The sequence below is a fragment of the Empidonax traillii genome, unplaced genomic scaffold (genome assembly GCF_003031625.1).
Source record: "Empidonax traillii isolate 1590-97213 ecotype Southwest subspecies unplaced genomic scaffold, ASM303162v1 scaffold1962:size128196, whole genome shotgun sequence".
Lineage (NCBI taxonomy): Eukaryota > Metazoa > Chordata > Aves > Passeriformes > Tyrannidae > Empidonax > Empidonax traillii.
Window position 1 is genome coordinate 86,950 of NW_020957155.1, and position 12,173 is coordinate 99,122.

General features: G+C 38.4%; 1 protein-coding gene across 1 annotated transcript in view; it reads left to right on the forward strand.

Moving 5' to 3' along the window:
• FAM135B (family with sequence similarity 135 member B) overlaps window positions 1-12,173 on the forward strand; it is a 118,543-nt gene that overhangs the window by 82,870 nt on the left and 23,500 nt on the right. Inside the window, exons 7-8 of the mRNA XM_027909147.1 lie at window positions 8,403-8,556; window positions 11,170-11,219. Of these exons, the coding sequence (XP_027764948.1) occupies window positions 8,403-8,556; window positions 11,170-11,219 (204 nt within the window). The remainder of the gene's footprint in view (window positions 1-8,402; window positions 8,557-11,169; window positions 11,220-12,173) is intronic.

The following is a 12,173-nucleotide window of genomic DNA, read 5'->3' on the forward strand; positions in this document are numbered from 1 at the left end:
AATCATAGAATCATTAAGGTTGGAAAAGACATTTAAAATCCTCAAGCCCAACTGTCAGCTCAGCACCACCATCATGTTCACGATTAAACTGTGTCCTCAAGTGCCACATCCAGGAGTGGTGATTCCACCACTTCCCTGGGCAGCCTGTTCCTATGCCTGACAACCCTTTAAATGAAGAAATCTTTGCTAAGAGCCAATCTAAACCTCTAAAAAACTCTATATGCATACATATTTCTTTTTGTATACATACCATATAAATTTATAAAAATATTCTCAGTCAACCCAAAAGCAGAATTTTTCAGGGATATTTTATTTGGTTTATTTTCCAATGAAATACTCTCATTGAAATTTTTTAATTTAAAATAATCTGTGTCCTTTTATTCCCTTTGAATGTCATGTCATTTCTGCCATAAGAATGGCTGGGAAACATTCTTTCCCTCTTTGGTCTTCTCTGAGAGTTCAGTTTGACATATTTGCATGATAACCTCTCTAAGGCAAAAATAATTTCTGACATGCAACCAGTTTCAGCAAATGGAGTAAAAATTTGTCCTTCTCCCACCACTGTAGATTTTACATTTTTCATTCACAACATTGATTTGATTAATAGGGATATATTATATCTCTCTCAACATTTGTAATCATGTGTGTGCCTTCACATGAAAAGGGAACATCTCTGAGTCCATTCTTGGTTTCTCAGCATAAAATTAAAAAAAATTGGTTAAAGGAGGAAAAGAATTGAAGGTCAGGATAAATTAAAAACTAAAATGATTTTAGCCATGTAGTAAATCTATGTTTGCTTTCTACCTCTGTGGAGGGCTAGCAGACTTTCTCTTTTTGTTGGGGTCTCTGTCTTAACTGCAATGTAAGTAATGTGAATGTTTTGGAAATTAAGCTTCTTAAAGAATTTTTAGCTTCTATGATATAAAACATTTTAACATCAGTGTCCAGAACTAGGAATTTAAGTGATAAATGTGTTATAAATATGAAGTTCAAGTTCATCCTATAGTTCTGGAATAGTAAGGTGTGAGGGTTGAGTCTGTGTGGACACCCAGTGCACTTAGGTGTTAATTCACTGGTGGTCCAGGAACCCCTCTGTTTATTACCTCTATGAATGAGATAATGAATCAACCTGAGAGAAGGTGGCAATCATTAATCAACAATAATCCATTGCTGTAGGACCTTTCTGGGTGGGAATTTTGGTCAGACCCAGAGATTCCTCCAAGAAGCTCCTAGAAAAGTTGTACACAGTACAACTTGTGTGCTTTGGCACAGTGACAAACGCCCTGAGGGGGTCAGTCTGGCTGTCCCAGAGCTTCTGCTGGGAGGTTCCTGATCCAGAACTGACCCAACCAAACACAGATGAGACTCCTGTGGTTGGCCAATGGGAAATATTCCTGCAGAGGTCTTTCTAGAACAGTCTTTCATAAACAGTTGAGATATTAATGAGTTGTTTCATAGGGAATTTAAGACACTTGATAGCAATTGATGATGCATGTGGTAGAGTGGTCACAGAAGACCACAGAGGTTTTTTGTTGCTGTTTTTCTTTCATAAAAAACCAAAACCTTTGCACATCTAAATATCTGTGAAATAATTAACAAGTATAAAAAAACCTGGCATAATGGTTCCCTTCCTGGTTTGTCCCCCCTCCCCAGTTAATTATAAAATAATATGAAGAAAAAGATAATGAGGTGTAAACACTCAGTTCTAGCTCAAACCATAACTATAATTTCATTTCCAACCACCAAATAACAGGAAATCTCCTACCTTAGAAAACAGCATCCAAAGTAGAGATGAAGAAATTCCTTGGCCCTTGAGTTTGAAGCTACAATCAAATTTGCTTGTTAGATGATCAAAATGGGCTTGTAGATGAATAGGCAGGTGCTCTGGTCTCAGAAATTGTATTCATCTTAGGTTACTGAGAGTTATTCCTCTGTTCCAAGCAGTTCTCTAGATCTCTCACAAAAGTAAGTAAGGTAGGCTAGCTCTCCTCTACTGGAATACTGTTGGAAAATTCAAAACTTGTGTGGTTAGCCTGGAATGGCATTTTAGTATCCTAAAATTCTTGACAAGCAATTTGAATCTGAATTGTGAAATGTGTTAGGAATTAAATTAAACATAAAGGGTCTCATTTACTAACTGTTAGTGCTGCTGTTGAACATTGCATGTAATTAACATATCTTATGAAATTGCTTTAATACAAAACAAATACAAGCTACTTACTGTATATTACAAAGAATAAAATCCAGTTGGTGCCTTTTGATGCTAGATGGACTGAGTACACTGGAAGTGCATATCCACAAATTGTTCTCTGCATTTGAATAATGAATTGGCATGAACCTTATTTAATGAAGGTGTTTGCTTTTTGCAAGTAATTTTCCTTTCTCTTGTTACAGAGGAAAAGTACATTTATAAAGCAATACACTCTAATTATAGGAGAAATCTGCTGACTGAAAAAAAGCTTTACACAGGAAATCTATTCATTTAAAAGGGTGATTTATTTAAATGTATTCAGCAGGGATATTGCCAAGAATGTTTGGTTTGTTTGGAGTTGTTGATATTGCAGGCTATTTCACTTGGATGGGTAAATCTAGCAGAAGAACATCTTAGAGGATAGATGGGCAAAGTGATGGTCCAGTGTTGGGGTCTAGCTTTGCTCAACATGATCAAATAGAACTGAAGCCTTCACCTTTTCAAAACAATAGGCAGTTGTTTTTAACTGACATTTGAAGAGGTTTTTCTTTATGTGGTCGTGCAGTGGGAGGTCTCCCTACCCACGGCAGAGGGGTTGGAACGAGGTGATCTTTAAGGTCCTCCCAATCAAAACTATTCTATGATTCTATGGTTGATGATCACTTCACAGTAGAAAGAGAAATGGAGGAATTAAGCCTACATGCACAAGATTTTTCATGAGAAGAGAACTTCAGAGCTCTTTGGATGGAGAGAGTTTACAGCCTTTGGAAGAAGGGGCAGGCAACTCAGGAGGATGTTGCAAGGTTATGCAGGGAGAAAATTAGAACAGTTAAAGCCCAGCTAGAATTTAATTTGGCTGCTGCTTAAAAGACAATGAAAAATATTTGTATAAATACATTCACAAAAAAAAGGAAGGCTAAGCAGAATTTCCGTCTTGTACTGGATGAGTTTCCAGGCTGCCTCTTTTTCATCATATCTTGGCTTTCTTGATCTTTTTTGCCTCTGATGATGTTGGCACAGTGAAAGAAATACTTTTGTGTCAGTACTATTAGCTCCTGTGTTGTCACCCAGCTTTGCTCTCAGAGTATCTTTAGGTCTTTAGTCTTGAAGTGAAATTTTTCAGCCATTCATGTCCTCCCAAAATTTTCAGAAATAGGAAAGGGCAAGTGCCAGAGATACAGTCTACCATGACAGGCAGAGAGGGTCTTGGACTAGGAAATCAGTGCAGATGCATTTTACAACCAGCACAGGAAAATCTGTCTACCTACAGAATAATGGGATTAAAATAACAGTAGACCAAAAGATTTAATTCAAAAGGTCATGAGAATTTTTACAAAGGAAACCAACATGTACTTTTATAAGGATGTTATAAGACCAGGGCAGCCATCAGGCTTTGTGCAAGATGGGATTGTCAGCTTCAGAATGATTTTTTTGTTTTAATAGGAGTTTTGTTTTGACCAAAAGCAAACAAATATCTGTCCTCCTGATTCAAAAAACCTGGAAAGCTGAGCTGTAGCTGTTTAATGGGTCATAGCCACTGTTTTTCCTGAGTGCTACTTTTACAATAGTGTTTTCCCTTAGAACAGCATGTGAAATATTTGTGACCGAACTTGATTTGTTAGTATTGTAGCCTGGATCCCTGTCTCAGGCTGTAACCCAGGAAATAGGGGATCACCTGAATAAATGAACAGAAGATGCAATTAAAATAGCGAGTGTGAAGGGTTTGCAATCTTTAAACCATCCCAAAGGAAGACATTTCTTGACATTTCTCAGCTTACTGAGCAGTGAAAGATGAGCTGATTTAGCTGCAACAGTTTATAAAATGGCATCACCTGACAGATGCCTGCCCTGCTGAGGTCCCTGCAGACCAGGATGCACAGACCTTAGTTCACATTAGTTTAAACTGCCCCTGAGGTGGGTTTAATAATCTCTCTAATACCCTGCTCTACATCCTGTGTGTGTGTGTGGCAACTTTCAGAAGAAACAGCCCTGTGAGAGCAGTAATGTCTTTAAGTCACTGAAGGACCAGAAATTTGGAGCTCGTCCTCTTTTTTCTGTCACACTCACTTTCCGTCTCGACAAAAAGATTTTTAAATTAGGATGGATGTTCCTATTAAACAACAGGGTTTCAGAGCCAGTTGCCATTTAACAGAATTTCATCAAAATGCCTCAGCTTAATGGTATGGCCTCTTACTCATGCACAGCACGGCCTGGACTGTGCAATGCTGTTCCTCTCATGCAGTGGAATTCTCAAAGAACAGCACCTTTCTTTGGCACAGATACTCCTCCCAGAGAGCTGGGACAGGAAGAGAAAAGAGACCATGAAGCAATCTTTTCAGGCCTCTATCCAAACATGTACACCAACCATATTTTACTGTAGTTTGAAGAAAGTTTACATCACAATGGACAGCAATGTTAGGGGAAATCTTACTTGTCTGTTGTGGTTGTACTCAGTGCTCCTAATTCTCTATCTACAGTGTAGAACCTGTGCTTAGTTGTCCTATGCCTCCTTCAAAATTAAGGGGAGAAAGTAACCACAGTTCAGTTCCTTGATTTGAGCTGTCAGTTTTGTGATGAAAATAATCATTCCCCAGTAACATGTTTTTATTTATCAGTTCTGCATCTTTCACCAGAGGTGATAGCTCAGAAACAGAAGTTTGCCTACATGAGTCCTTTTCTCAGAGCCTGGAAATTTGTTATTGATGCTTTTAACAAAGATATTTGAATATCTTTTTCCTTATATGTTTTCTCTTGAAGTGGAAGGTATACAACTGGAACCTTTTACTGTGATAAATACACTGATATAGTCTCTATTCAGTCCGTGCTTAATATTAGAAGATGGCATTCCTCTAAGGAGAGAGCAGAAAGAACAGCCTGTGTGGACTCAATATGATCCTACTTATGTGGAAAACCAATATTACTTTAGAGGATTGCCCCATTTTCTTGCTGTACTTTTTCCATCCTAAGGCATCTCCTTTTGCAAAATGAGGATCCAGATTGTATTGTATAGAGTATGGCCAAATTAGTGCAAAGACTCTGCTCTTTCTCTTGATCCCAGAGGATTCTGGAGCTCTGAAAAGTTTGATCAGGAGGTGACTTGTCTCTGATGGTAAAAAACCAACCTAATCCCCCATATATATATGTATTCTTTCTATTCAAGAATAAAAAGTCCCTACAGTGACATCAATCCTAGAGTTTGCTTTAGAGTAAGTAAACAAATTTAGGTTGGCATTTAAAATCTTCAGGAGACAGATTAGTAGGGCAATGCCTCCAGATACCTGTTGCTGTTCCATGGCAGTATCTCTGAAACTAAGTGTTTTGGAACTTAGAGGATTTTCAGAAGTATCTGACGTTTTTGAATTCACAATAATCTAATTTATTTCCTGAAATCCTGATTTGTAGGGTTAATCAGTAGAAATGTTTGAAAGAGAACACAAAGCAGGTAAATTCCCATTCATGAGACTACAAAAGAGAAAGTAAAGTTTGAAGTCATTCTCAACGAAAGTAGATACACTTCTCTGATACAGGCAACAGTGCTTCCAAAAAAAAACACCCCTGCAAGCAGTTCCAGCAGTTTGAGGGAGACAATCCTTTCCCTTTCCTCAGAAATGGAGAGAAGTGTCTGAAGTCCTGAGTTCCTCAGTACAAGAGATGTATGGATTTATTGGAGCCAGTCCTGCAAAAGGCACCAACGTGTTCAGGGATAGGAGCCTACAAGGTACAAGGACAGGCCAAGAAACTTGGTCTTGTTAAGTCCAGAGAAGAGAAGACTCGGGAGGGGGGAGTTACTGCCATTTGCACCTACCTAATTAATCAACAAAGAGAAGATGAAGCCACATCTTCATGATGGTGAATGGCAATGGGATGAGAGGCCACACACACACAAGGTGAAACCTGGGAAATTCTGAATTCGTACAAGACAAAAAGGTGGTAAAACCCTGGGACAGTGTCATGTTGCCAAAGAGGGAGCGGAATCCATGTTTTCAGAGATGTTCAAGACTCAGCAGGACACAACACTAAGCAACTTGATCCTATTAGACCTGTTTTAAGTAGACAAGTAGACTGGGTGATCTCCAAAGGTCCCTTCCCACTTAAGAATCTCTAAATTTCTACGATAATGACCAAGTTATGCTTCTAATATGGAATGCCCAATGAACTGGTTTTATTGCTTCGTTTTTGTCCTTTTTTTTTTTTTTTTAAATAGTGTTTCTTTCTATGTTTTGCCACTAAGTAAATCGTTATAATACTCTCCCTGTGCTTCAATAATTTGAAGTATCTGTTCTCTAAGAATTTTAATCAATTCAGCTGAGGATAAATTTGATAAAGTACCATGAGAGAAGCAGACAAACACTGAAGAACTCAGAGCTGAACTAATTGAGTAAGATTTTAAACATCTTTAGTTCAGATAATTTTGAGCCCACCTGCAGGTGCATTTTCCCATTACTTTTTATTTTTAGTTTGAAACTATAGTCTATGCCAAGAAAGGCTGAAAATAAACCTATTAAAATGTAGTCATGCACAGCACCATGTTATAGCATTGATACAAACTCTGAAATTAGCTCACATTCTTCCTTCTGCTCATCAGTGTGGCATTTAAATGCCAGATTAACTTAAACCTAAAAAAAATCAGCAATGGATTGTAAAAGAGGGCATATTTTCATGACATTGTACCTTGATCTACTTCCAATTTTCCATTGTTTTGAGCAGCATTTATTTATGCTCCCTTTTTCTGTACCCTCTGGTGAGAGTAAAAAATATTCAGGCTGAGGCTGGACGTTTTGAAACCTTTGAAAAACAACCAATTCCATCAGTTATCATTAGCCATCTCTCTGTGGGTCTTGATGAGCAGTTCGCTTTGTGTCTACCCCAGAATGCTAGTTAACTTCCTGAAGATTTAAGTGAGAAAGCTCAGGGAAACCTCCCAGCTCAAGCTAAGAGGTGTGAAATACAGGTTTTAGGGAAGTCAAAGGGAGAAAATCACAGGAGATGCATCAGTTTATGGTTGGCGAAGCTGCTTAACTCCTAGAGATGCACAGATATTTGCACTGTGCAAAAAGGCACTCAGTACCTAGCTGGCATGTAGGAACTGTATTCTCACCCCATCAAGTGATAAGCAGTGGTCTCAGTTTCAAATTGTCCATGTTTAACAAACCCATGGATTAATAAATCGCTTTACTTTAAATCTAAGCACTGAAAATTTCAAATATGGGTAATTTATACAAGAATTTTTTTATAGGAGTTAAAACCTCTGATTTATAGTGCCCTATTGCAAACTCAGATTACGTTCTAATTATAAATGCGTTGTTTGGGAAATATTTGTAGTAACAAAAACTGTTATCTGTCCAGTTACATCCTCTCACAAGAGATATACTGATACAGACACTGATCCTGTAGTATGGAGGGGCTGGTATTTGATGACGGGATGGCAATGCCATCTGCATTTTTTTCACTAATAGACATAACAAAGCATACCATGATACCATCAAACTATAACCTTTGCAGGAGGGGATAAGAGAATATGATGGAAAAGGAAAGTGAATGCAGCCAACTTTATGGTCCTTTCCACCCCTTCTCCTCCGCCAGGGAGGGGGTGTTGTGAGGAGAGGCATTGGCTCCACAGTGGGACATGTGTGATGGACAGGGATAGATTTCTCTGTTGGACTGTTTGCTCAGAGGGTCTTTTCATGTGACAACATTACTGGGACCTAATAGTTTTGTTATGGTTTAGGCAAGATGAACGTGTAGAATGAGGTACTGTTGGATTTCACATCTAGCTAGTAAGGTGGCTGTGAGGTTGGTTTGGTTAAAATCTCTGTTTGGGGCCATTTGCTTGATCATAACCACAGAACCATAGAATCAGAATTGGTTGGAAGGGACCTTAAAAGCTACCTAGTTCCAGCCCCCCTGACACGGGCAGGGACACCTTCCATTAGACGAGGTTGCTTCAAGCTCCATCCACCCTGGCCTTGAACACTTCAGGGATGAGGCAGCCACAACTCCTCCGGGCAACCAGTCCCTCAACACCCTCATAGTAAATAATTTCTTCCTAATATCCAATGTCTATTAATTTAAAACCATTACCTCTTGTCCCATCACTATACCCCCTTGTAAAAAGAAATGAAAGGCTGTCCATGACTGAAACCTCTAGCACAAATGGAGACCATGATTTTTAATCTCTGTATTTTATTTTCTTGGTACTTTTGCTACGCAGGGCAGCTTTTATGTCCCATCTGAAAACTGCATGCAGCATGCATACAAATGGCATAAGGACCTCTGTCTTCTGCTCTTGAATGCTCAAAGAGGACTTCACACGTACTACACCCTCATAATGACTGAGATTCCTGATTCACCACAGCTGAAGTTGGGTAAGTGAACAGACATTTAAAATCACGGAATATTTCACGGTGCTGCATTTTCAACACACATTTCAGTAACAAAATTCTTGGGTTGTTTGGAGAATTAAACGGATTTTCATCTGTGTTTTCTGATAAGTGTTTATTTTGGCACACTGTCATAGATGACCGACTCCTCAGCTTATGTGGATCCTTTTATAGGATGCAGCCTGATGTCTAGAGGGACAAAATATTTTGATAAATTTCTCAAAATACTTGCCTTTCAGTGACTTTTTGCCTCAGTTGCATTTTGAAAAGTGGAAATTCCAGTTTTGAATGGATATGAAATCTAGGGAAGAGTTTAAAGTATTTTTTTCCTGAGTGAACATTTTTTTTTTAAATTGAAAAGAAAAATCTGAAAGGTGATATGAGTGGTTTTGAATCATATTCTTTTCTTTATAATTCACAAAGTATTTCTCCCCTGCCAATTACATCTTGCTCTTCAAAATCATTCTGATTGTCTTTCTAATTCAATTGTTTAATAGATTTTCTGGTTTTGGCAGAAGCTCTTTTTGGCTGGTCAGGCCTGTTAGGTCCAGCGTGAAAGTGCTGGCTGGAGCTCTGTAATTTGTGTTTAGTCATCTTTGGAATGACAGCATGAGCTCCTATGAAAATGAGAGACATTCCTGACTAATTCCTGCTCTCCCACCTGTTTCTTTAAATGCAGGAACTGTGGCCCATAATTTCACATCTGCATTTTCAAGCCTTTGTATTTCTGTGTGCAGATTTTGAGTTATCAGTTTGTTATATTGCAGAGATAATTACATTAGAAGGGTCAGTTGCATTGGACAGCAGGTTTTGAAAGGGAGTAAAATCCATTTTCCAGTATACTGCTTGTATACAAGAACCATCAGACACAGTTACGGACTTGATAGCTCCTATTTTCCATTCCATGTCTTGTTTCCCAACATATATTTCCCTTCAAGGTAGCCTAAAAGTCATAGGGTGGTTAAAGCATATACTGTGTTACTCAATCCAGCTGTGAGAGGAAAAAAAGAAATTACAGCATTTTAATTTGGAATTTATGAGCTATCAGAATACAACATGCAACAAAACTCCTGCTTAATGCATCTTAATTATCAGGCACATATAATAAAAGATTTGTGGCTCACTCAGACAGAGTTATATGTGTCAGAGTTATGTTTGGTTGGTTGACCACTACTCCAGGACTGCCCCAGAGCATAGACTGGCTTTCTAAATAAAATTTATTCAGATTTCAAATGACTACTGGTAAAGAGGCAGGCACTGCATTTGCAAAAATACTTCTTGAATTTGCTAAATTCAAATACCCTTTTTAGCCTCTTGAGCAGAATTCTATTTGTATAATTTTATTCACAGTCTGAAAACCTACTGAAGATTTGATTTTAACACTGATCTTCTGATACCTGTTGGAAAACTCATTAAAATCATGGGGTGTAAGATTCACGCAGTGGGATGGATGTAAATCAAATTTTTATATCTGTCTCCTTACAACTACTGAGGTGAAACAGACCCATTTAAAAATATGTTATCTAACACAGGTAATGCTTTCTGCTTTGGGATGGCATGAAATGCATCTTGTAATTGCTATATTTATCCACTGACTAGGGGGAAAATGTAAATGACTCAGTCAACTATAACATCTGTGTTGGTCAGATTAATCTCATCATAGGTTTCTAGAGAAATTTAAGATAAATCCAAGACTATAAATCTCTGCATACTTCCTTAATTATTTTTTTCCTAACTCCCTGAGTAGTGTATTAAAAAAAACCCAAAAAACAAAAACCCAAAACAAACAACTTAGTTTAGACATTAAAAATGGTAATGATTATTTCCCAAATTTTACCAGCTAAGATTAGGTCTTTTCAAGGCGCTCTGACCTTGGCCTGTCCTTTCCCATTTATTATTACTATTTGAGAAGAGTCATTTGGGGATTGGGGAGGGAATTGGCTTGTTGGTTCTTCTGCCTTGTTCCTGCTTTTTTGTTTTTACGGGTACTATTAGAAAGTTCCGCATTGCAAAATCAAGCTGCCAAAGTTACAGAGTTGATTGATGTCCTCCTTTGCCTCATAGTCCATGGTGCATTTAAAGTGGAGTGTCCCTGTGCTGGATTCTCTCAGGACTGCATCAAAACACTGTTCCTTGCTGAAGGAGTAATAGGGTGCTTCAAACCTCACAAGGCAGTGCAGAGATTCCCAATCTTTTACTAGTCAGGCATCTGGTATCGCCGCACAGTCCTCTGTAACCACCACTTCTTGCACATCGTTTGCTCAGACTTTGCATTCAGTTCTGCAGTTGGTCATAAATACCAAAGGCTAATGAGAAAATGTCTAGCAAAAGAGAGAGTAGGCAATGAAAAGCCAAATTCTGTCGTCTTTGTCCTCATAGCAACAGCTTCTACTGCTTTGGTGGTCCAGGTTTCATGAGCAGAAGTTGCACCTGCACCAGTACAAGGTGTGTTGTGGAGTGCCCACACCCAAACAGGAACTTGCCTGTCAGGCAAGTGACAATTGACTGATTTCTCACATGAATAAACACCAGAACATTAACATTTCACGTCTACTGTTCTCAAAACTGATCTTTTTCTTTGTTTCTTTTTTTCCCCAGAGGAGCTATCTGTGGAAGAGACGTTGTCCCAGCTTTGTATGGAGCTGCAGGTATTTTCTCCAGCAGAATCTGCCCGTAGGATTTTCAGGTCCATTTTTCAAGTGCACTGAGACAGACCAGTCACATATCAGAGCGAGAAAAAAGGAAATATGGTGTCCTTAGAAAGTTTGTTTCTCTTCCACCAGCTATTTCACATCATTTTGATTAGTCACATACAAGGTGTTCCCTGTCACTTTTAACAAGTCACCAGCTGGATTACTCTAACATCCTTCGGTGAGCCTACCCTGAGTATCAGCATGAAGAAAAAAATTATTTGGGGTAGGTTGCAATTACAGCTTTTCTGCTGACAGGAGAAAAGATGCTTTGGCAGGTTGTACAACCATATCTTTTCAAATAAAAATACCTAAAAGTACAGGGAAACTCATGGGAGGAAAAAAGTTATTTTGTCACAGAAGTGACTGAACTACTCTCTTGAACTTACTTCTGCCAAGTTTATTTCAAGTGAGACATAGACAAGTCGTCAGGGGTGCCAGGGAGGAATGAAAGCACCAGCTGATTAGTGGAAAAAGTGTTTTAGAATCAGATACTTAATAAATTTTATTCGTCACAGAATCATAGAACCTTTAAGGTTGGAAAAGACCTCCAAGATCGAGTCCAACCTCTGACCAAATATCACCATACCCAGTAAACCATATCACAGAGTGCCACATCTACTCATTTTTTTTAACAATTCCAGTTTTGATAACTCCACCCCTTCCCCAGGGAACTGAATTTGATAACAAAGGAGGAAGATGAGTCCAAACCTAACAGGAAATCCATTTAAAATCATGTCACAAATTGTGGAGTAATGTTTGTTAACCATGGCTAAAAAAACTGAAATTAAAAATTTATTAGTTTTAAGTCCTAACTTGGATACTTTTCAGGAAATCTCATTTCATATAAAATTGATTTAGATATGCAGAAGTTATTGGGCTCAACTGTACTAGGTTTAGAAGCTGTAATGG